At 29.9% G+C, this 21,971-nt stretch overlaps 1 protein-coding gene across 1 annotated transcript; it reads right to left on the bottom strand.

Annotated features, from left to right (window-relative positions):
- Nucleotides 1-44: 44 nt before the first annotated feature.
- On the bottom strand, nt 45-6,559 carry LOC137398404 (caspase-3-like). Its single transcript, XM_068084514.1, has 6 exons — nt 6,407-6,559; nt 4,226-4,393; nt 2,953-3,172; nt 1,782-1,931; nt 1,195-1,307; nt 45-101 (listed from the first exon to the last, which is right to left on the bottom strand). Exons 1-6 carry the CDS (start codon nt 6,557-6,559, stop codon nt 45-47), a joined length of 861 nt encoding a protein of 286 aa, XP_067940615.1.
- Nucleotides 6,560-21,971: the final 15,412 nt, after the last annotated feature.

Here is a 21,971-nt window from a genome sequence, read left to right on the forward strand (position 1 = left end):
TAAACAATTTCACTAAGTCGGACTATTTTCTACTAAAAATATGATCAAGTCAACAGCTGCAAGTTGCTCTGTGCATTCCATTCCTCACCAGCAAATACAAGCTGTAATAGAATACACAGGAATGTTGAGATGCTACTGACAATCCCGGACTGGTAGGGTATGAGGTCGTGTAGCCCTACATTAAGTCAACAGCTGTAGAGAAAAAATTTGACCTGCCCTCCAATAGTTTGACAAGCTCTCACTCGTCTTCAGCGCATCTGGTCAAATTCCTAAAGCATTGGCTAGCGAGTTAAGTCACCTGGGAATGCCAATATTAAAGAGTTTGGTAGCTGCAGAAAAGTGTAGATGCCTGAACCAGCAGAAACACGAGTCACTCATGACATTTAGACTACCACCCTTCTAGCAAGATGGGGTTGGACTGTGATAAAGTCTGACTAGAGTATGAAGCCCAGCAGCATTACCTTTGAGCTAGCTACTCCACCCCTTGCCAAGCACTACACATAATAATGCCCTTAAGCGAGAGCAGTACTTGGTGGAAGGCAGTTGAGTTGAGCATTTAGATGCTAGGCAGAGCTAGAAAGAAAGGTCTTATGCTGCTGAGGTGGGCAGAGTAGGGAACAAGACCCGGAACATGTGGGTGAAGACTATTGCGTGAGAAGCAATATATGCTTGTACTTTTTCAGTTCTTGTACAGTATTATATATGTATTAGGCTACAAGTATAATATTATGCTTTATCTACTTGCTACTGCTTAAGCCTCACAAGAATTACGTCAACCAGGGAACCATCTGAATTCCAGCAAATCTACATAACTAGACTGGCTAAAATCTAGACTCCCTTTCAACCAAAAATTCCTTTAGATTGTTGTCTTTAGCTTTGTATATTAAAACCTGTTAAAACTGTTACATGCCATACTTGAATTTTCTGCTAATAAAACATAGACCTCGTTGGGTAGTGATTTTTCATGACCGTTCATACGTTGTTTATTATTGTTACAATTGATCAAATAAGATATCAAGAATTGATTTCAAGATTTTAACATATTTGCTTAGACTTACTACTATTGAAGCATTTTGCATGTTTATTGATTATTCAAATGCATATAATATACTGTAGTTAAAATCTATAACAATCATGCAGTTTCATACAAAAAAAGAGTTCCGCATCAAAAATATTGTCAGAATAACCACATACATGCGTTTTGAACAAAGTTTCCACATCGCTATGGCAGCTGTGTTTGTAAAATGCCTCCACAATAGCCCTCATGAAAGGTGTTCCAAAATCAGGGTATCTGTAGGAGACGAAATCTGCAACATGTTTGTTGAACTCAGTATTTGAGGTTGACTCTAAGAAATTAGACACGTAACAAAAAGGCCTGTTAATCTGCAGTGTTAATCTTAACTCAACTTAATCAAAAATTATTTTTGATCGCAGATCTTTTCTTTTTTGTTTGGTTCCTAGATTTGTTTTTTAATACTAATTAACTAAATTTTTTGCTGAATTTTTGTTATCAGTGAACTAGTTTGGCTCTAACACTTGTTATGAGTATAGTGCTTTCTTTTAATAATTTTTTCTGGCATTGGACCTAACAGGTAAAGGATGTAGCCAATGAAAGAGTGTCAATTAAAATTCTCATATTTTTAATATGATGAATGAGGATCAAATATGCAGTTGCCTTTATTGCTGTTATTAGTACAAAAGCCGAGTTTTACCCTAAGTCATTTCTGCCCAAGTTCTTCCCAAATCATTTCCCTTTACATTATGAAAAAGCAAAGACTTACCATCAGGACTGGGTGTCAAAATAAAGAAATCATCTCGCATACTATACTTCCTTCCAACAGGAAGTGCATCTGTGGCAGCAAAGAGTGATGGCTCATCCGTATTTGAATCTTTTGAATGTTCATCGTGGCTCAGAAGAGCATCAGTACTAACTGCAGCCAATCAAAGGCTATTACAGTCAATCATGGCTATATTGATACATAAATAAGGAAACAATATTTGGTAAACAAATAGTGAATGAACTAAGATTTAGTTGTTTATCTTGACAAGGTATTTAGAAGGTTTGAATCCAAAAAAGTATTATGTTGCTTATGATTCAGGACTATCTGTGATCTCCCGTAATCTGGATGAAGAACATTAATATTATTATCTAATCTAAAAACCTTACAGCAAACAAATAGGTTTAAACTAAACTTTTTGCTGGTTTCCTCAACACTTCAGAACTAGTTAGGTTTTTAGATACCTCTATTCTCAAGTTATAACTCTATCCAGTCATAAAAGCATCAACCTTTCTGCACTGCAATGATGACATCAAAAACAAAATGTGTTAAAACTGCCTTCAATTGTAACAATTTAAAGAAAGGACAGTTTTTGCGCTTTATTCCATTGACACATATTTTAAAAACTATGTACTCAGCAAATCAACTATCATTAAAGCTTTATAATGATTAAAAACTAACTCTTTAAGCTACATAGTATCTAAATTCTTTAAAAAGATTTTATTTCAGCTCTATTCACTCCAAATAATAACCTAATACACCCATACTAGCATCAATTTCAACCGAAATATTGAAAACACAATAAGCAAGTTCAGTCTCTTGGTTTTTTTCCTATTGCTGTATTACAAATTTATGAACACTCTATTGAGAGTTTTTGATGCTTTTATAGCAGCACAGCTAGTTACAAAATTATCTGTTTTTTCACAAAGATAACATGATTATACTCAAAATCTGTGTCATCTAAATTTTCCATAAATTACCTCATTTTTTCACGAGTGAAAATTTAATGTTGTTTAAAATATTAAATAGCTTGAATAATATTAAGTTTAATCACTGAGTTAAGTCTTGACTTTGATAAGAAAAGATCACAAGATTTTAGAAGTATTTAAAGATAAACTAAAAAAGACTCATAAAGTTGTAAGTTAAAATATGAGACTTTATAGAGGAATCGCACCTCCAGCACAAGCTTGAATTATTACAAGTTTGGGTTTCCCTTCCATCTGAGGAAAGTATTTTGCTGACAGAAGATTCAACAGTTTTGCTCTCTTAATTGTTTTCCCGTCACTTCCTTTCAAGTGAGTTTGATTTCCATGCGTCATAACGACAAGTACAAACATGCCATTATGCTCATGTTCAGCTTTCTTTGTTTCTGCCTCTGTAAACTTTAGCATATCCTGTAAACAGAGAATAGTGTCTCACTTTTATATGCTCTTATATAATTTAATGTGACGCAGCAGCACGTCTTTCAGGTAGCTAAATAAATTTATTATAAAATGGGTCATAGATAGGTTTTAGGTATAAGTTTTTTATTGACTACCCTATATTACTCCTCTCCCAAGAGTATAGAACATCTTACTCTTAGCATCACAGTTAACTTGTGACCACGACACGTGTTAAGTGCAGTGGACTATAACGCTGATAGAATACAAAGTTAATTCTAATTCTATTTTTGTATTCTATCTCATCATTGTATAGCGAAGTTCTGGTCATTAAATTTGCACTATTTTTAAAAGGCATCTAGCCACACGACATTGAAAGGTTTAACAATCTTTAAATAGACAAGCAGTTCAACCTCTAAGTAATCTTCTGACATGCAATAATTTTGGTAAATGGCTTTTTTTTAATTTGTGCGTTTGTTAATTATTTCTATATAAATGGTAGTTCCTGAAGAATTTTTTTTCATAAATTATTCCTAGCCTTTGCTTAAACCAATAGTCTAGTTTTTGCCAGATATATCCATATCCATAAACTTCAATGACCGGACACATGCCCGGCTGCACAAACAAATTTAAAGTCAGATGCTGTTCTTGTTGTCCTCAGTAACCTTTTTTTTCAGAATTAAAACTTGAGCTGTTTGCAAGTCAGGCATTGTAGACGGTGTGGCCACGGCTACTCTTTACAAAGATATTTTACTAGCTGTTGCAAAGTGATGTCTATAATGAACAGGTTGATGTCTTTGATAGGTTGACACATGTTATCACCAGGTTGACAGAATAAGCTAATGCTTAAGGTACTTGACCTTTCCCGCCTCTCATTTAAACTTGATAAGGACAAAGCATTTCTTTAAATGCTATAACTAAACCTTGCAAACGTTTTGTTGCTGTGAAAGTTATTGGTTTAATTATTGTAAATAAATTATGGTGACAACCCTTTAACAGCTTTTACTTTAAAACTTGCTCTGACAAAGAATAACTCAAATATAAAGCATCAAAAACCATAAATCAAACCTCTGCAGAAATATCAATGTGAATAGTCACATCAAACTGGAGATCTCTAAAGAGACGACAGATGTTTTCAGTATCGTGCTCTGAACCAGATCTGATTGGAGAACCTTTGGCGTTCAAAATGTTTATAACCAAGCAATGCCCTCTTCTGGGAGATGTCATTTTATAGACCTGTAACATAATGAATTTAAACCTATATGTATGCAAGTGTGAAAATGGCTTAGCCTTTTAAAGTGATTTGTTACCCCTACTTAGTAACAACAATATATTTTGTCATGTTTTTGTACCTTCGCTAAATATGGTTAGTAGTATAATTTCTGTAGCAAATTTATTTATGGCATTGTTTGCATGTGCAAACCTAAATTAATTGCATGACAGCAATTTAATAAAGAAGCAAATTAAAAGTACATTTGGCGTATGTATAGCAGGGTAATGAAACGTCACTTTAAGAATGCATGACAAGTTGACCATCTGTCACTATAAAGGCAAAAAAGATTTGAGATGAGAAGACGCTATAGAATTGTATCGAACAAGCAAAATAAACTGAAAAAGACTCAAAATGGAAGCAACAATCAGCCAATAAAAGATTAAAAATACTTTTTTCCAGTTTTAATTTTTGTTTCTGTCTGTATTGTAAGTTTTGTTGGGTTGATTTTTTTTAAATATATTTTTGCAACATTTGATAGATTTTGATTAGCATTGCACATGTTATAAACTTGCAGATTCGTAGCATGTATTTTTGATGGCATTATTGTCGTTATGTAAACTTGGCTTTTGATGGATCTAAGCTCCTAACTCCCCATATTTTGCTCACCAAAGCTAGTTTGTTTTGCAAAATGTAGCAAACATATCAGTAAATGTAATTAGTTTATGCAACTTAGTTTATGCAACTTAGTTAAATATAGTTATAAAATATAAAAAATAAATATTTGTTCAAGTTTAGAATGACAAAATAAAAGTTCAAAATTTCAAAAACTACCACGCAGGCTATAAAAACATTTTAGGTTAATATCAAGCAATAAATAACGACTCGCAAAATATATCTTGTTTTTATAGTGCTTATTTCTTTAGGAATCTACAAAAATAATATGAAGGTAAATTGTAGCCACTCTGTTGTTGCATTGTCAAAGCATAAAATTGCACAATTAATGCGCGTGGTACACTGGGCGACTCTACATGTAAGCAAAATGAGCTCAGCAGCGAAAGGGTTAAACCCCCTCACTGCTGTGGTTCACCACAAAACCATGTTCGTCATAACATTACTTCATTAGAAGAGCACCTGGATTAATTTACAAAAGAGCATTAAGGTACAGCCAGCCAGCTTTTTTTGACTGTCACTTTCCTTCAGTTGGTTGTCTACTGTTCTGAAAAGTTGGTCAAAGACCTGTTGGTTTACCAGGTTAGTGGTACAAGCCATGTCTAGTAAAAACTAGCTGGCAGGAAGCTTGCCTTCAAGCTTTTTGAGGAGAAGTAACCAATGGGTGGAGCTACCTCAAGGTTTGAGCTCGGTGCTTGCTCAAGCTAAATTTTCCTTTTCGTGCTTCTGCGAAGACCACTAAAACGGTTTACCTGGTCTCATCTTTAATTGTCTTGACTCTACGGTTGCTCCTTTGAACCAAGGTGGTTTTCACTCCCTGTGTTGTTCGGAGGCAGAATACAAAATTATTTTTGCTCAAAATCAGCTAATTCGGATAGAGGTTGCCCTTGCTGTTTTTAAGAAAGGAATCCAAACGTCTCTTCTAGTTTTTGTTAGCATTGGTTGAGTCCAGAAGCAGTCATCCTGACTTCTTTTCTTTGCTGTCAAACTAGTTAAAAGTTAAAGACTCATAGGTCTGGCTAGTGTGTCTGAAGCCTTATGCTAGTTTAAATTCTATTCATTTCAAAATTTTAAAACAGCTCTATGTAGCTAAGGAAATTTCTTGTGATTAGAACCAAATCTTCTCAAACTTTCCTGACCTTTTGAGGTGACTTCAACTGTTATTGACATTGTAGCTCTGTCGCACCAGCCAATCGTTTGACATTTTCAATTGAATGAATAACATTGAATGTTGAGGGTATAAATACAATGAGTAGTAGATTCGGCTGCTGTTGCAATTGGCCATTTTCCGCACCTAGATGTTTTGCTTTGTGAAATCTTATTCGATAAGCCCTTTATCTTAGCAACATCAGCAAAGGATCACTTGCAATTTTTTTCAGATTTTCATCACTGATGAATCTGTAGCTGAGGCAGTCTTTTAGCTTCTCATCTTGCTCAGCCATTTCCTGCGCCTTTTGGGTGCATGTACTGAGTACCTCCTTTGCTGCAGCCTTGCATTTCCTTAGTGGCTCTTCCCTCATTATCTTGACATAAGTGTCAGCTTGTTGTTTACCTATCTTGATTTGCAAAAAGTAATTTTCTGCTCATACGATGTCTGCCAGTGTACCGGTAGGCATAGACAGAAAGTGCTTCTGTCAAAAAAGGGTGGTTCAAAAAACTGCAGAACATTTTCTTGGCCATCCTACTTATGTATAAATCTAGCATGCTGCTGCAAATAGGTCTGACGGCTTCTTTTTAGTGTGCGTATTACCATGAAGGCTTGTTTTGGAAACAACCAAGAGCAAGCGCAAAAGGCATCAATAATGGCCTCTATATCATTGTTTAAAATAAACTAATTTGTTTTGTCAAAATGTAGTTAGTGATAGCAAAACCTTCCTAAAAATAAATTATAATGTGTGTGCCATCAAATATGAGTTTTGAGTTTAAATTAATAGACATTGTAACAATGTTAAACAGTAAACGCCATACAAAAGAGCAAGACTTGTGTAGAGACACAAAAGGTGATGCCTCAATGACATTTGCCACACATCGTTTTTCTTATTTGCTATTAGATTAGCAAATACCAAGAAATATATCACTTTCTTTTACAGTTTGTAGATGTTAAGAGGTTCACAGTGTGATAGAACCTGAGTTTACAAAGCTATAACAAATTCTTGAAAGTTTTTTTTATAAGTATTTAAAGATCATTTGAAATGATGCGGCGAAAGATGGATTATGTTGGTCGCTGTTATCAATTTATTTGATTGCTATTAATTAATTGTTTCGACTGTTTGAAGCTGTTTTATAGGCAGTGTAAAATTATTTCTGACGTAAATATATCAGGTTTGTAGACATATTGTAAACATATCATGCTCAATTGCCAGTTGCTATGCTTTTTAGATTCTTAGACACTACATGTTTGCAAAAACACCAAATTGGCCCTTGGATCATGCAAGCGTTTTGAGCAAGGGTACGAAAACGGCCCGGAAAAGATTAATGTTTGATATATTTTTAGCATAAGCTCTGTTCTACATTTTTAAGGTCTCGTTATTTGTCTATTGATATGTAAAAATTGTAATTATAAGTTGCTAGTTCTTTGCTGGTGTCATCTTTTTCATGACATTGTTAAATAGTTCTGGTAATTTCAAGTTACTTTGAGAGCAAAATTCTTTTTTCTTAGAAAACAAACTTCAAAAGTAAAACAATATTATTCAATCTATAACAAACTAAATAAGTAAAACAAAATAAAGCTCAAATATAGACGAGTAAAAAGACTAATGTTATACTAAAACATGTAGTTGTCTGAAAGTTTAAACAACAGTCTAGTAAAAATTACTGTTTAATACTTACCTTTTCACTATGGTAAAGTTTTGTGATTGATTTGTTTGTGCAAGGTTTTAGGGACAGCTGCATTTTGGTGAGGTCAGTATTTTTGAAATTCAAGTACTCCAGTGAAGATGACATTACACTTTCAATGTCAAACTCTAAAAAATTGAATAGCAAGAAATGATGGTTATTATTGAACTGAAATTCAATGTATTAATTTTAAACAAAAATTAGCACGAACCCCATAGTATTGTTAATACTAATTGTGCATGAATTTAGCAAAATTTTATTAATAATGGTGTTGTTGAGATCTTTAATTGATGTCTTTTTGATGGTGACGTTGCTGATTAGGTCACTGAGCGTTTTCTATTCTTGGCATGTTTTTTTTATGACAGTTTAATCAATTTGCTTGAAAACCTATTGCCAGTGGTAGATGTGTGTTACTTGCGTTATTCTATCACTAGGCATAAGCTTGACAATATTTTCAGGTGCTTTTGGTGGTAAAATTGTCACATTTAATTTTTGCATGAAAACTACTAAACAAATTAAATAAATTGAATAATGTTGAATAACATAAAGTTACATATCTATAGGAACTCTAAAAATGCATGCAGCTAATTTTGTGATGTAGATTAACAAGTGCCATTGACCTAGAAATAGATTTCCATACCTGTAAGTACTGTAGGCAAATTTGTGCGCAAATATTTTGCATCAGTTTTAGTAAATAAAAGTCTGAATCCATAGAACTAAATGATATTTTTTGCGAAAAAAAAAACATTATCAGCAATAAAAATATATTATCGGTCATTTATTTCCTTCTGGATCACATTTAGGCTGTGTAGTATTAGTACAATTATTATATTTTTTGACTAGTTAAAATGCTAATAGCTAACATTTGAAATGATAATAATGAATACTTTATAGAATTTGAACCATTAATATTTACTAAAAGCAGTTTTACTCTGAGCATGGGTGACAATTAATGCGATTTTGTACTATTTACATTAGTAATTAATAATATAACTAGTATTATTACTTTATTTAATATTTATAAATAATATAATAATCATTATTTAGATAGTAAATGTAAATAGTAATTTAAATTAAAACAAAAAATAAATGTAATGTAATACATTGAATATTAAAAATATGCAACCTTGTTAGATATTATTTTTAAAAAACACTATTCAATTTCATGCAAAAACAAAAACATTATAATTTTTAATTTGTTTAGTATTTATAATCATATTGCTGAAAACAAAATTAATTGGTGTTTTTTGTCATTATCAGCTCTTTTACTATCTACTATCTATTGTTATTTAGCAATAAAATAACAAGTTACAAGAATATTTCAAATGCCCTCTAGCATAATTACTACAGAAAGACATAAATTTAGTTTACAGTTTATGATACCATAACTTAATATTAAAATAAGACTTGCTATTAGTCAAGGTATTTTCTTGCAACAAATTGCTAACGGAAAAGTAGGTAAGCATAAACTAAAAACTAACGACTGCGACAATCGTCCCTGCTCGTCCCTCCCTCAACAGTGTTATCATATTTAAAATTGTTCTTGTGGAGATTGAAATGCTTTTCAATTATATTTAAGCTGCAACAAAAGTGGTTTGACTTTAATTTAGAAGCGTTTTAGAATTTATATTTTGTTTCTATCTACAGAACAGGAACAATAAAACTGATTGATATTTCTGAGTGAAATGCCATGATGATCTCAACGACCAACGAAAAGTTTAAATTTAATTCAGTCTTAAGCTATTGTTTTCTATATTTTCCAGGTTTTAATAGAATTAAATGTAGAGATTAAAAAATATAGAGCTTTGCGATAAAACTAGATGTTAAAGTGTATTTTAACTCAAACTTTAAAAAGAGGTTCATTAATCTGGCAAATCTAATAACAAAAAATCTTCCGCATATTTTTCTCAAGTATTTATAATCATGAATTTTAGCGTAGATTTTAGTACTTGGCAAATCTAAACTTCTTTACAAATTTAAGATCGTGTATTAATATGTGTAATGATATTTATCATTACATAGTAATGTAAATTAGCATTTATTTTTAAATGTATACAAATTATAAGAGAGAATTAAATCATGACATAAAATAAGAAACATCAAAATTTAAAAGTTTGCAAGTCATAATTTTAGTTTACATACATCAAGTTAATAATACATGAAATAGTAACATAAATTTATATAATAATAAAATTAAGGATAGCACAGCTAAAAATAATTTTTGTAATGTAAAACTACAGGCCTCATATGAACTCTTAATAAATTTATGCAGCCGATTTTGAGGCATGGATTAGCAAGTGCCATTAATCTATAAATATAATGATATAGCTAGCAATCTTTTGAGTTCAGATATTTATTGCAAATTTACATAAATACAAATCCAAATTGGTAGCTCATTAGTTTCGCTTTGCTAGAAAATTGATAAAAACATTATGAAACATTTTATCTTTTATTGGTTTGCATCTGAATGGTATCGGGCATAAGTAGTTTTACTTTTTTGATCATCAAAAAACTACTGTTGCGTTTAGTATGGAAAACTTACTTTTTAAGTTTACTCCTTATATATTTTTTTACATGAAATATTCAGCATTATGATTTTTAGTGCAGACTTTAACAGTCAGCTAGTCTAAACCCCTTTCAATTGTAAAAATCGTAAAGCATCCGTATGTAATAATTTCTATCATGGCGGAGTAATATGAAACAGCAATTTTTATAAAATATGTGCATGTCATACAACACCACATCAAATAAAAGTTTATAATGAAAACACAGAATCAAAACAAGAAGTTAAATGAAAATATGCAATAATAAATATGATAAAGTAGAAATGCATAGTAATTAATGCTACATAATAGTCATATTCAATAGTAAACATTGTAAAGTATTAATATTTTAAAGTAACTATCCTAAAACATTAGTTTATGATGAAAATCGTAGAAACAAAATAATGTACTTAAATAAATGCTAAAAAGTAAAAATACACATTAATGAATGAGAAGAAATAATGATATTTTATCATAAATACCACAATTGATTACGGATACAAATTATTATAAAGGTCACCAAATAGTATATTATAATATTTGTCATAATTAATAATCAGCCATAAACATCAATATCTAAAATTTAATAGCAAATGTACAATCAATGTACATTTGATCAATTTGATCAGAAACATTTTAAAACAAAAATTGTCAGCATAATTACCATAAGTTAGTACGACATTTTAATTAGTATTTCAGAGTAATTTTAATTAATAATGTACATCATACCTCAAAAATACATGTATGTGAAATAATGACAAAAAATATTACAATGTTGCAAAAACTTTGGTTGGATAATAATATGTTATATTAAAGGTTCTAAAATTAGCTAAACAGTAGTATACTCAATAAAAAGATGATATAGTTTTAATAATTATTTATAAAATACATAATTAATTGCAGTAGGTTTGGTAGGACTCTAATGGGCTGTATCAAACAACATATTATTCAAATAATATTACAAAGTAATAATAATATTTAACTATCACAAAATTATAGTAAGTAATGATAAGTTTCATAAAATACTAACAGGATGGAATAAATAAAAAAATAAAATGGAATAAATAATAAACTACAAGAAGTTTATATTTATTAAAATTATTATTTAAAAGTAACAATAAACAATAAGAAGTATTTTAATGGTTAGTAATGCAATTATAATAGAGCATATGTAACAAAAACTATAATATAATATATAATAATAGTAATATAATATAATATGTAATAATAGACATGATTGATTATTAACACATAAATATAACATGAAATATTAAATTTCAGTAATCGGTTGCAAAGAGCAAAAATATACAGCATCAATCGTTATTAAATAATAATATGTTATAATGTGATGTTTAATAAAATAACAAGACACAAAATTCATGTGATAGCGAGATGATAGTTCTTGCTAAAATTCAACAATAACTACTTTAAAAAGTAGCCTTTTGCTAGAAAAAAAACTACGAAGTGATAATGTGTAGTAATGAATTTCTAAAAATTATAAATATAGCCATACTATTTTAACATAGATCAAAGACACCTTCCTGAAAGTTTAGAAAACATTATACTTTTAATGTTTTCATAATGACTTACAATATTTCTTTAAATTTTTTTTTAACAGTTCTTAGATGTTCAATGTCCACAGGTGCTCTTGGTAATAGGAATGTCGCATTAAACTCTAGCATTGAAAATGTAACTCACAAAGCTGTACCAAATAGTTGGGAACTCACAACTATTCTGCAAGGGTTCATATTTTATTTAGTCATTTTGAAGAATGAACTATATTTTTGCTGATAAACAACAACTCGATGCTGAGATTTTGAATAATTAGTGCTCTAACTTCACTTTCTATAAAGTCAAACTACAAGCTTTCCTATGAACTTTTAGGCGAGTTGTCCAGCAACTTTAGGCGTGCTGCCAATTTCGCAGTGAAGACTAACAAATTTTATCCATCTATAAATAGGTTTTTATAGCTATCACACTTCGCTTTGTGTTCAAATATTTACTGCAGCTGTAATTACAGAAAGTTTGGAACCATATCAGCTACTTGCTGATATGAACCTGATTTGCATTAAAATATATTTTACCATTAATTAACCTGCTTGCGGGGTGTTTTGACTGTGCCAGTTTCTCTTTTTTGAATTTGAAAGAAATAATAGAGACATGGTTACTATATACATAGTATTGTTACAATTTTACATAGGAATTTAGCATTGGGATGGTTATGAAAATTTTTAACCATTATTCAACTAAGCCACGTTTTCAAAGTTATATAATATCAATATAGTATTATCTAAAACAATTAGATGTAATAATAAATATTCTATAAAAACATGCAGCAATAACTATTACAAAATTAAAATGATGTAACAATAAACGGCAATAAATGATAATATGTATTAAGAAATACGGCAAAGTAAATTTTTTTTGTAATAACTATCATGTCGCAATAAATAAAAAGTGTTAGGAAGTGTTAATAGTTCTGCAGAAACATCATAATGATAAACTCTAAAAAAATGATAAAAATGCAAAGTTTGGCAATTAGAGCTGGTGCTCTTGGCTATAAAAAATTCACATTCAGATTTACCATTATTTGTAAGCAACATGAAAAATCTTACCTTTTCTTGACCTGCCTCTAAGTGGTCTTTGGGTTACAGCGTGTCCATCTTCTTGATCTTTCAAGAAATGACGCAGACGTTATTATTACTAAATTTAATTTATATTTTTACGTGAAATATTTAACATCATGATTTTTAGTGCAGATTTAAACCGTCAGCAAATCCAAACTTCCTTTCAATTGTTAACATCATTAAGTAACTGTATGTAATAATATCTATCATGGCACAGTAATATGAAGTAACAACTATTATAAAATGAGAACAAAATACATTTTAATGGTTTTTAACTTATTATCATTATAAGCATCATCAAATGAAAATATATAAAAAGAATTTGATAAAGTATTATTGAATAATAATGAATACTCTATATTAGTTATATTTAACAGTAAATATTTTAAAGTACTAATATGTAATTGTTATATAATGATCGTCTGGGATGAACATCTTATTATACTAATTATCACAAAGCATGTATTTTATCAAAATTAATTAAATGTTTTGATAAATATTATGAAGCAATTATAGACAAGAGCAACTGCTACAGAGTAATAATATGCTATGATAAATAACATTGAGTAAATATATATAACAAAAAAAGTAATTAGAGCAATATTATTTGTAAAAAGAAATAATTGTTATAACAAATATCAGAAAGTAGTGATAGAAAATAAATATTGCTACAGAATAATGATATGCTCTAATAAATGCCATATGGTAGTTATCGATGATAATCAAATTACAGAGTAGGTGATAACAATAACATAAAATTCAACAATGTTACAACAAGTTTGGTAGGACAATAATATTATTTTACATAAAATTTTATGAACTTATATAAGCAGCATTAAGATATTAAAGATATTATATTTTATAATAGTTATCCAAGAGTAAAATGTGTAATAATAAACCTCGTGTAATACTAACACGTTGTAAAAAAACATCATTAGGTTTTTTTGTATAGATTTGTTTTTTACAGAGTAATTATAACAAACGTTACAGTTTAATATATTATGTAATAAGCATATTTGACAGAATCAGGTAAAATAACATAATTATGCCTAAAATAACATAAAGTTACCAAATGTAGCAGTGAGTTTAGTAGGGCGATAATATGTAAGATTAAACATTATAAAATTATGATACGTTATAATCAATTTAATAGCAGATAATATGGTGTATAATTTTGTGATTAGTAATTTCAAAAGTTAATAGTTTGTTGTAAGAAATGTTACTAGGTATTACATGTTTTGAAATAATAATTTTAGCCATAATAGTTGGCTAACAGTTAATGGTAGTTGCCTGCAGTGTAGGTGGACTAACTTTATATTGTTTTAACTATGGTTTATACTATCTGCTTAACTATTTTTGCTACCAAATGCTATAGAACAAATATCTCTCTTAGGATTTTTCCATAGCTAAACAGGAAGTTTGATAATGTCAGCAGGTGTTTTTAGTAATAGGAATGTCACATTAAACTCGAGCACTGAAATTGTGTAGTCACCAGTATTACGTGAATTTCGATATTTTATTTAAAACTTTTGAAAATTAAAATATAGTACTACTGATGAGTAACAACTTGATGCTAAGATCTTAAATCAATAAATTTACTTCCTATAAAATAAGATTACAAGTTTTTATATGCCCCTTAAAAAAGGCAAGCTGCCAATTTTTTTGCGTAAATTAGCAAACGTTATCTTTTTCAAAATAAGCGTTTATAGTTATCGCAGTCAGCTTTGTATTCAACTAATTACTGCAAATGCAATTGAATAAAGTTTGGAACCATATCAGCTAAGCACTTTTTAAGGAGCTTTTTGAGCATGGAAAAAGATCTTACCGATCATTGACACGCTTCTTGGTTGTCTTTCAACTGTGCCAGTTTCTCTTTCTTGAACTTGAAAAAAATAATGCAGACAGTGTCTGTCTAGAAAATTTATTTAGATATTTACATAAAATAAAAGACAATGTGATTGACAAAGAAAATTCAACCGTTAGTAAATCTAAGCTACCTTGTCAATATTACATATTAATGATATTTTAATACCACAAATAGTCATTTGAACAAGTAAACTGCTATTAAATAATAATATTTAGTAACAATAACTAAGAACCAATAAGATGCCAAAATTAATTATCAATTATTATCAAAATTAATCAAGTATCAATACAGTAATATCACAACTAAACATACAAACAATAGCTTTTATAAAATAAAATATGTGTTAATAATAACTAAGAAAAGAAATATGCTAAAACAACTATAGTAAACTGTGATATGTAGAAATAAATATTATAACAAAGTTTATGTAACAATAAATGCCATAAATTGATAACATATGATAACAAAGAAGCTATAAGTTTGGTTAAACATAAAAATGTCACCACAAGTGCTATAAAATTAGCTAAGCGGTAGAAATTTGGTAAACTTCTGACATTTTATAATAATTACACCGCAGTAGAGTATGTAATAATAAAGCTCATTTAATACCAACATGTCGTAAAAGACATCATTAGCATTGTTTGCGTTATAATATTCAACAATAAAAGTAAAAATAAATAATAAAACTTGTTATAAGTATTTCTATGCCATCAAAAGTATAATTAAGCATAAGTGATAGTATATATTACATGGTAATTATAATAGATGTTGCAACATAATATATTATGTAATAAACATATTATTAGAGAGCCATAGATACAATAACATACTTATACCTAAAAATAATATCAAATAGCAAGATGTAGCAGTAGGTTTTGTAGTGCAATACTATGTAGGATTTAGACATAATATGACAATATGTTATAGTCAGTTTGACACGAAGACGATATGAAATAATATTAAATGGTTGGTAATATTAAAAGTTTAAAGTTTGTTGTAAAAAATGTTATGAGGTTGTAACATGTAATACTGAATCACTTTATATTATAAAATGAAGTCGTTAAAGCTAAAGCAAACTACACATATCAGCTAGACACTGTATTCAAATATTGCAAATTTAATTGAACAAAGTTTGAAACCATATTAGCTAAACACTTTTTAAGGTGCTTTTTGAGCATCAATAAAGATCTTACCGAGCATTGACACGCTTCCAGGTTGTTTTTCGACTGTGCCAGTTTCTCTTTCTTGAACCATAAATAAATAAAGCAGAAACGGTTAGTATGGAAAATTTATTTATATCTTTACATAAAATATTAGACAATGTGATTGACAAAGAAAATTCAACCATTAGTAAATCTAAGCTACCTTGTCAATATTACATAGTAATGATATTTTAATATCACAAATAGCCATTTGAAATAGCAAACTGCTATTAAATGATAATATTTAGTAATAATAACTAAGTAAAAATAAGATGCCAAAATAACTATAGTAAACTCTGATATTTATTAATAAATATTATAAGGTAAAAATGATTTAACGAAAAAATGATGTATTGACACCATTGTATGATAGTAGGACTATATGATAGCAAAAACGAGAAAATAAAATTTGGTGCAGTAACTATCAGACAGCAATAAAAAAATATCGAATTTTATGAAGTATGAATAGGCCTGATGGGACATAATATTTGAAAGATTTTTTAAATGATGAAAAAACGTAAAATGACACAGCTGTTGGTCTTAGTTATAAAAATTTATCATTTTACTTTACCATTTTTATAAGTATCATAAAAATCCTAATTAAGTTGACCTGCCGCTGGAAGACCTTTAGGCGAAAGCGTGTTTACTTTCTCCATTTTTAAAGAAATAATGCAGGCATGATTATCACAAAACTTTGTTAATATTTTTAAATGAAATATTTAAAATCATGATTTTCAGTGCAGATTTTACTAGTCAGCCAATCTAAACTTCCGTTCAGTTGTTAACATCATAAAGTAACTGTATGTAATAAGTTATATCATGGTGCAGTAATATGAAATAACAACTATTACAAAATGTGTACATGTCATAAAATACAGCATCAAATATCAATATATATTGAGAAAACTAATTCAAAACATGTACTTAAATGAAAATAAGTAATAATAAATACAGTAAAGTAGTAATATATAGTGATGAATGCTGAATATTAGTAATATTTAATGGTTGGTATTGGGAAGTACTAACATGTAAAACAATTATTATAAAACGATAGTCTGTGATTAAAATTTTATTATACATATTATCACAAAATATAAATATTGGCACAAAGTAATAATATGTTATAATAATTATCATTAAGTTGCAGTACATGTTAACAGGTATTTCATAGGAATTTTAAGTAATATGTTCATCCTAACTCAAAAATGGAATGTTCATGGAATGGAATGCAATGTTCATCCTAACACAAAAATATGTGAAATAATGACATAAATCATTACCATGTTGCTGTAAGTTCAGTAACTTTAGTTGAACAATAATTTCCTACATTAAACTATAAGAATTTGCTAAGAAGTAGTAAATTTAATGAAGATATGATACTTTATCCCACGACCAAACACGAGCGAAGCAATTGTTCGGGAGATTTATGATAAATGCATATGTGCACACAACTCACAAAAATTATTCATCAACGGCCATCACAAACCCTTGTACCAAAATTCCATCAACAAATTTAACCATTTTTCAATGGAGTCGTTTAAGTATAATAACGATATAAACACATATCAACCTATTGAAATATTGTGGAGAACTGAGATTGTATACCGATTAATTGCACTTATTATATTCTTACTAGCACTGCCTGACTGTATCGAATTGCCTGAACTTCCTTTCCTATTATGTAATTTTTTTATTTATCCTACGTATGCGATCTTATTATAACCAATGCATTTCTTTGTGATGTAAGTAGACTGGTGGGCAGATTTTAGACCGCTATATAAAATCAGTGCGTGCGTTGCCCTGGTGTGCTTGATAGCACTGAAATTTGTGTATAAATGTTCGTAGTTACCAAAATAAAACTATTAAACTGACAGAACTGCTTATATTAACGCTTGCCTCGTTGGCTCGACAGTTGTAAAAGCAGGCTCATTCTAAGCATCAGACGGAATTGCCAGGGTGGCTCTATAGGGCTAGGGATGGATCCACAGTTTTTTTTTGGACTTGATCAGGTATGCTATGGCATAAAAAATCAAGTCCTTGAGCGAACTGCTAGTGGGTCTAGACTAGCCTGATATAGGGACCTAGAGGGCAGGGTTGGTTTCAGAGTAAGCCTGACAACCAGGTAATTATCATGAACTGACTTGTGACCACCATCGGGCGCGTCAAGCAGGCCTCAGATAAGGCATACCAGGAATTCAGGCTACGTCCCCCTTGTTAGTGAAGTAAAGCTGACTCAGCTACCAGAGTCAGATCCTTTACATTATGTTCCCAAGTCTTTGAAAAGTGTAGAAAATATTCTAAACCTTACCCATCTGATCTGATTATACATAAATAGACAGATTAATTCGGCCAACAATCGCCACAAAACACTTGAAAAGTAGGTTTTAAGCATAATTAAGATCGGCCTACAATATGCCAATAAAGCCGTACGACAGATAGTAGAACTATTTAGCATTGCAAATTTCACGAGAAAAACGTGTTTATTTCACCAGTCTATGGCATTGTTTAATTGCTAAAGTTTCTAATATTTTTCCATTTTTAAAATCTTGCGAAAATAATTAATTATAAAACTAATTGTTCAATTTTATAAAATTATTGTTAGATTTAATTATAAGCATAATTATTCAAATTTATCCTAAGGTTTCTGTAATAACTGTAGACCATTTGAGGCGTAGACCGATTTACAGGTATGAAATTGTGGTACACAGTTTATCAACCTATGTTTTTTTTGTGCAATTACCAAAGGTTTCATTAAATTATTTAAAATATTAGCCAAAATTATTTACATGTTATGTACAAGCTAGGGCCGAACTACAATGCCCCTTTATGATGAGAACATGTTTGTATTTTGCTCCAGTTTGCAGAAAACTTCCAGAAGCGTGAATGCTCATACTTGCTTTCGGTTAAAGATCGCTATCAAAACTATTCTACATTCAACACAACCAACTCTCAAACTTTGTATGGTACACAGTAGCTTGCCATTTTACTTCTAATATTGCATTTCAGAGTTATAATAAACATATTCCCTTGTTGCTGTTGTTAAATTTTATACTACAGTAGGTTAGGCCTACAGCTTTAATTGATATTTATTTTATTGTTTTTGTTATAGGTCGTGGGCTGTGTGACATGGGAATTTCTAGTAATAATTATTCCGCAGTAAAGTATGCAATAATAAACTTCAAATAACACCAACATGTAGTAAAAAATTTAATTAGGTTGGTTAAATCTACAATATAATAATCGGCAAGTAGCAATAAGTATTAAAACTTGTTATAAACAATTCTATGCAATCAAATGTATAATTTAACATATTTGATAGCATATATTACAGATTAATTAGAACAAATTTTTCAGTATTATATATTATGTAATAAACATAAAACTAGACAATATTGCATAACATTATAATTGCACAACTATACCTAAAAACTATCCTATATCAAGTAGCAGGATAAAGCAGTGGGTTTTGTAGAGCAGTACTATGTAGGATTAGACATTATAGTATATCAAATTGTTATAATAAGTTTGACAAGAATATGATACTGTATGTAAAAATATTAGGCAACTGGCAGCTTTAAAAATTAATAGTTTGTTATAAGAAATGTTACGAGGCAATAACATGGGAAACTGAATAACTTTTAATTATAACGGAGTCGTAAAAACTATGACAAACTACATGGAATATTCCATAATGGACATTAACAAATACAAAATATTGTAATATTTAAATAATAAATTTGGACGTAACAGTTGGCTAACATTTCGAGGCACCCGTCTACAGTGAAGAATGCAAAATTTTTATATCTATATAAATCTCAGTGTTGTCTTTATGACTTTTTTACACCCTATGCCTATTTAGCACTAAAATTTAGTATTGAAGAATCCATAGCGCAGAGGATTTCATCTCAGAATTTCCCTTTGCAAAGCAATAAGCTAACATATTATGCTATTCGAGATGCAGTGGAATCATCGGGCATGTAGTACCTATTTTGCTCAAAACAAAAATATCCACTCTGAGTTACACGCAACGTCGCTAAATCTTGCTCTCACGTTTCTTATTAGTATGTCTAGCAACACATGTACAAGCCTACTCAAAATAGTCCATGACAAGTGCATTGTCTGCTACAGTTTATAAGTTGTTTTTAATACCCCTTCAATGCTGGGCATGCTGCTAGTTGTTTTTATAGTGATTTACACAACTAGCTTCCAAAGTTTTGCTCACAACTGCCGTGCCAGTAAAATCTCTTTTGGTTTTTTTGCCGCAAAACATGAAGCCTGACAATAAAAACTGCTTTTTTTGTAATATGAACGCCCTATCAAATCTATGGCAGAAATTGCGTAGTTGCCAGTGCTAGGTTAATGTTGATATTTCATTTACAATTAAAAAAAGTTTCACTGATGAGTAATAACTCGATGTTAGACATTTAAATATTCAGATCTACAGATTTACTTACTATAAAATAAGAATACAGGTTTTCGTAAGCTCATTAAGAAAGGCATGCTGTCAATTTTGTTGTTCAGATTGAAACATGTTATAAATCTGCAAATAAGGACTTATAGCTATCACAGTCTCCTTTGTATTCAAGCGATTACCGCAAATTTACTTACGTAAAGTTTGGAACCACAGCTAAACTCAAGGAATCTTATGAACATTAAAAGATATTTTTCGGCTCTTTGAAAATCTTCTGGGTTGTGTTTTGGCTGTGCAATTTTCTTTTTTTTAATTTGAAAGAAATACTGCCGGTACAGTTAGTACGCAAAACTTTGTCATTTCTTTACATAAAATAATAGACAATTTGATGGGCAGAGGAAATTTTAACTGTTAGTCAATCTTAGCTACCGTGAAATTGTTTAAAAACTAACCTTTTGCTAATTAAACTAAGTTACTAACATCCGTTTTTAACTTTATTATTTTAGAGTGGGTCATTTCAATTTCAAATGTGACATTTCACGTCTATTTCTGGTTCTCCATAAAGTTCAATTGTTAAATTGGTGAAGGTTTATACTTTTAATTGGACATTTGTATTATTCTGAGTAGAAATAGCCTCTACATTCTCTTTCCGTTTAGTCACACAAATTACCAGATAAAGACAGTTCCATATCTCATTTTCACATTTGTGCAGGTACCGAAAGGTACCAGTATCGTATTATTCAAAGTTTTGATCGTTAGCTTTTGGTGGAGCAGTAACCTGTTTTATACAGACACACACACACACACACTTCTATGTACAAACTCTTATTCTTAGTTCAACATATTCAGGATTTTAAATTTTTTGTTCGGTTCGTATTATTTGTATCACTGCTATATCATCATTTGTTGCAATTGTAAAAAAACAGATTTAATTTAGCTAATATTTGTTAATTATTACGCGTTTCCGATTAAACACTTTTATAGTTCTTTGACTTTGTCTTTATTTCTTTGACCTGCACAAAATATTTTCTTCATCATATGAAGTTTGAAAGTTACCAATGTTTGAAAAAGCTTGAAAACCTTTACAGTTGTTTCATTGTTGCTCCTAATTCATTTACACTGCACAAAAAAACTTTTCTGATGCTGTGAAGTTTAAAAGTTAGAATGGTAAATGTGGTTATATGTTAAATAAAAATAGGTTTTTTGTTAGAGAATTTTATTACCCGGGCAATGCCAAGCATTCACCCACTAAATATTATAAAATGAATCCCTTTAAACCATAATATTTGATAACAATTACAATGAAGTGAAATGTTGTTGTACTAACTATCAAATTGCAACAAAAAATAACAAATGTTTTAAAACATAAATAGTTCTGAGAGAACCTCTTATTTATAAATTTTTCAAAGAGGATCTAAAAACATAAATCAACGACAGCTGTTTGTCT

Source organism: Watersipora subatra, chromosome 6, assembly GCF_963576615.1.
Source record: "Watersipora subatra chromosome 6, tzWatSuba1.1, whole genome shotgun sequence".
NCBI classification, from domain to species: domain Eukaryota; kingdom Metazoa; phylum Bryozoa; class Gymnolaemata; order Cheilostomatida; family Watersiporidae; genus Watersipora; species Watersipora subatra.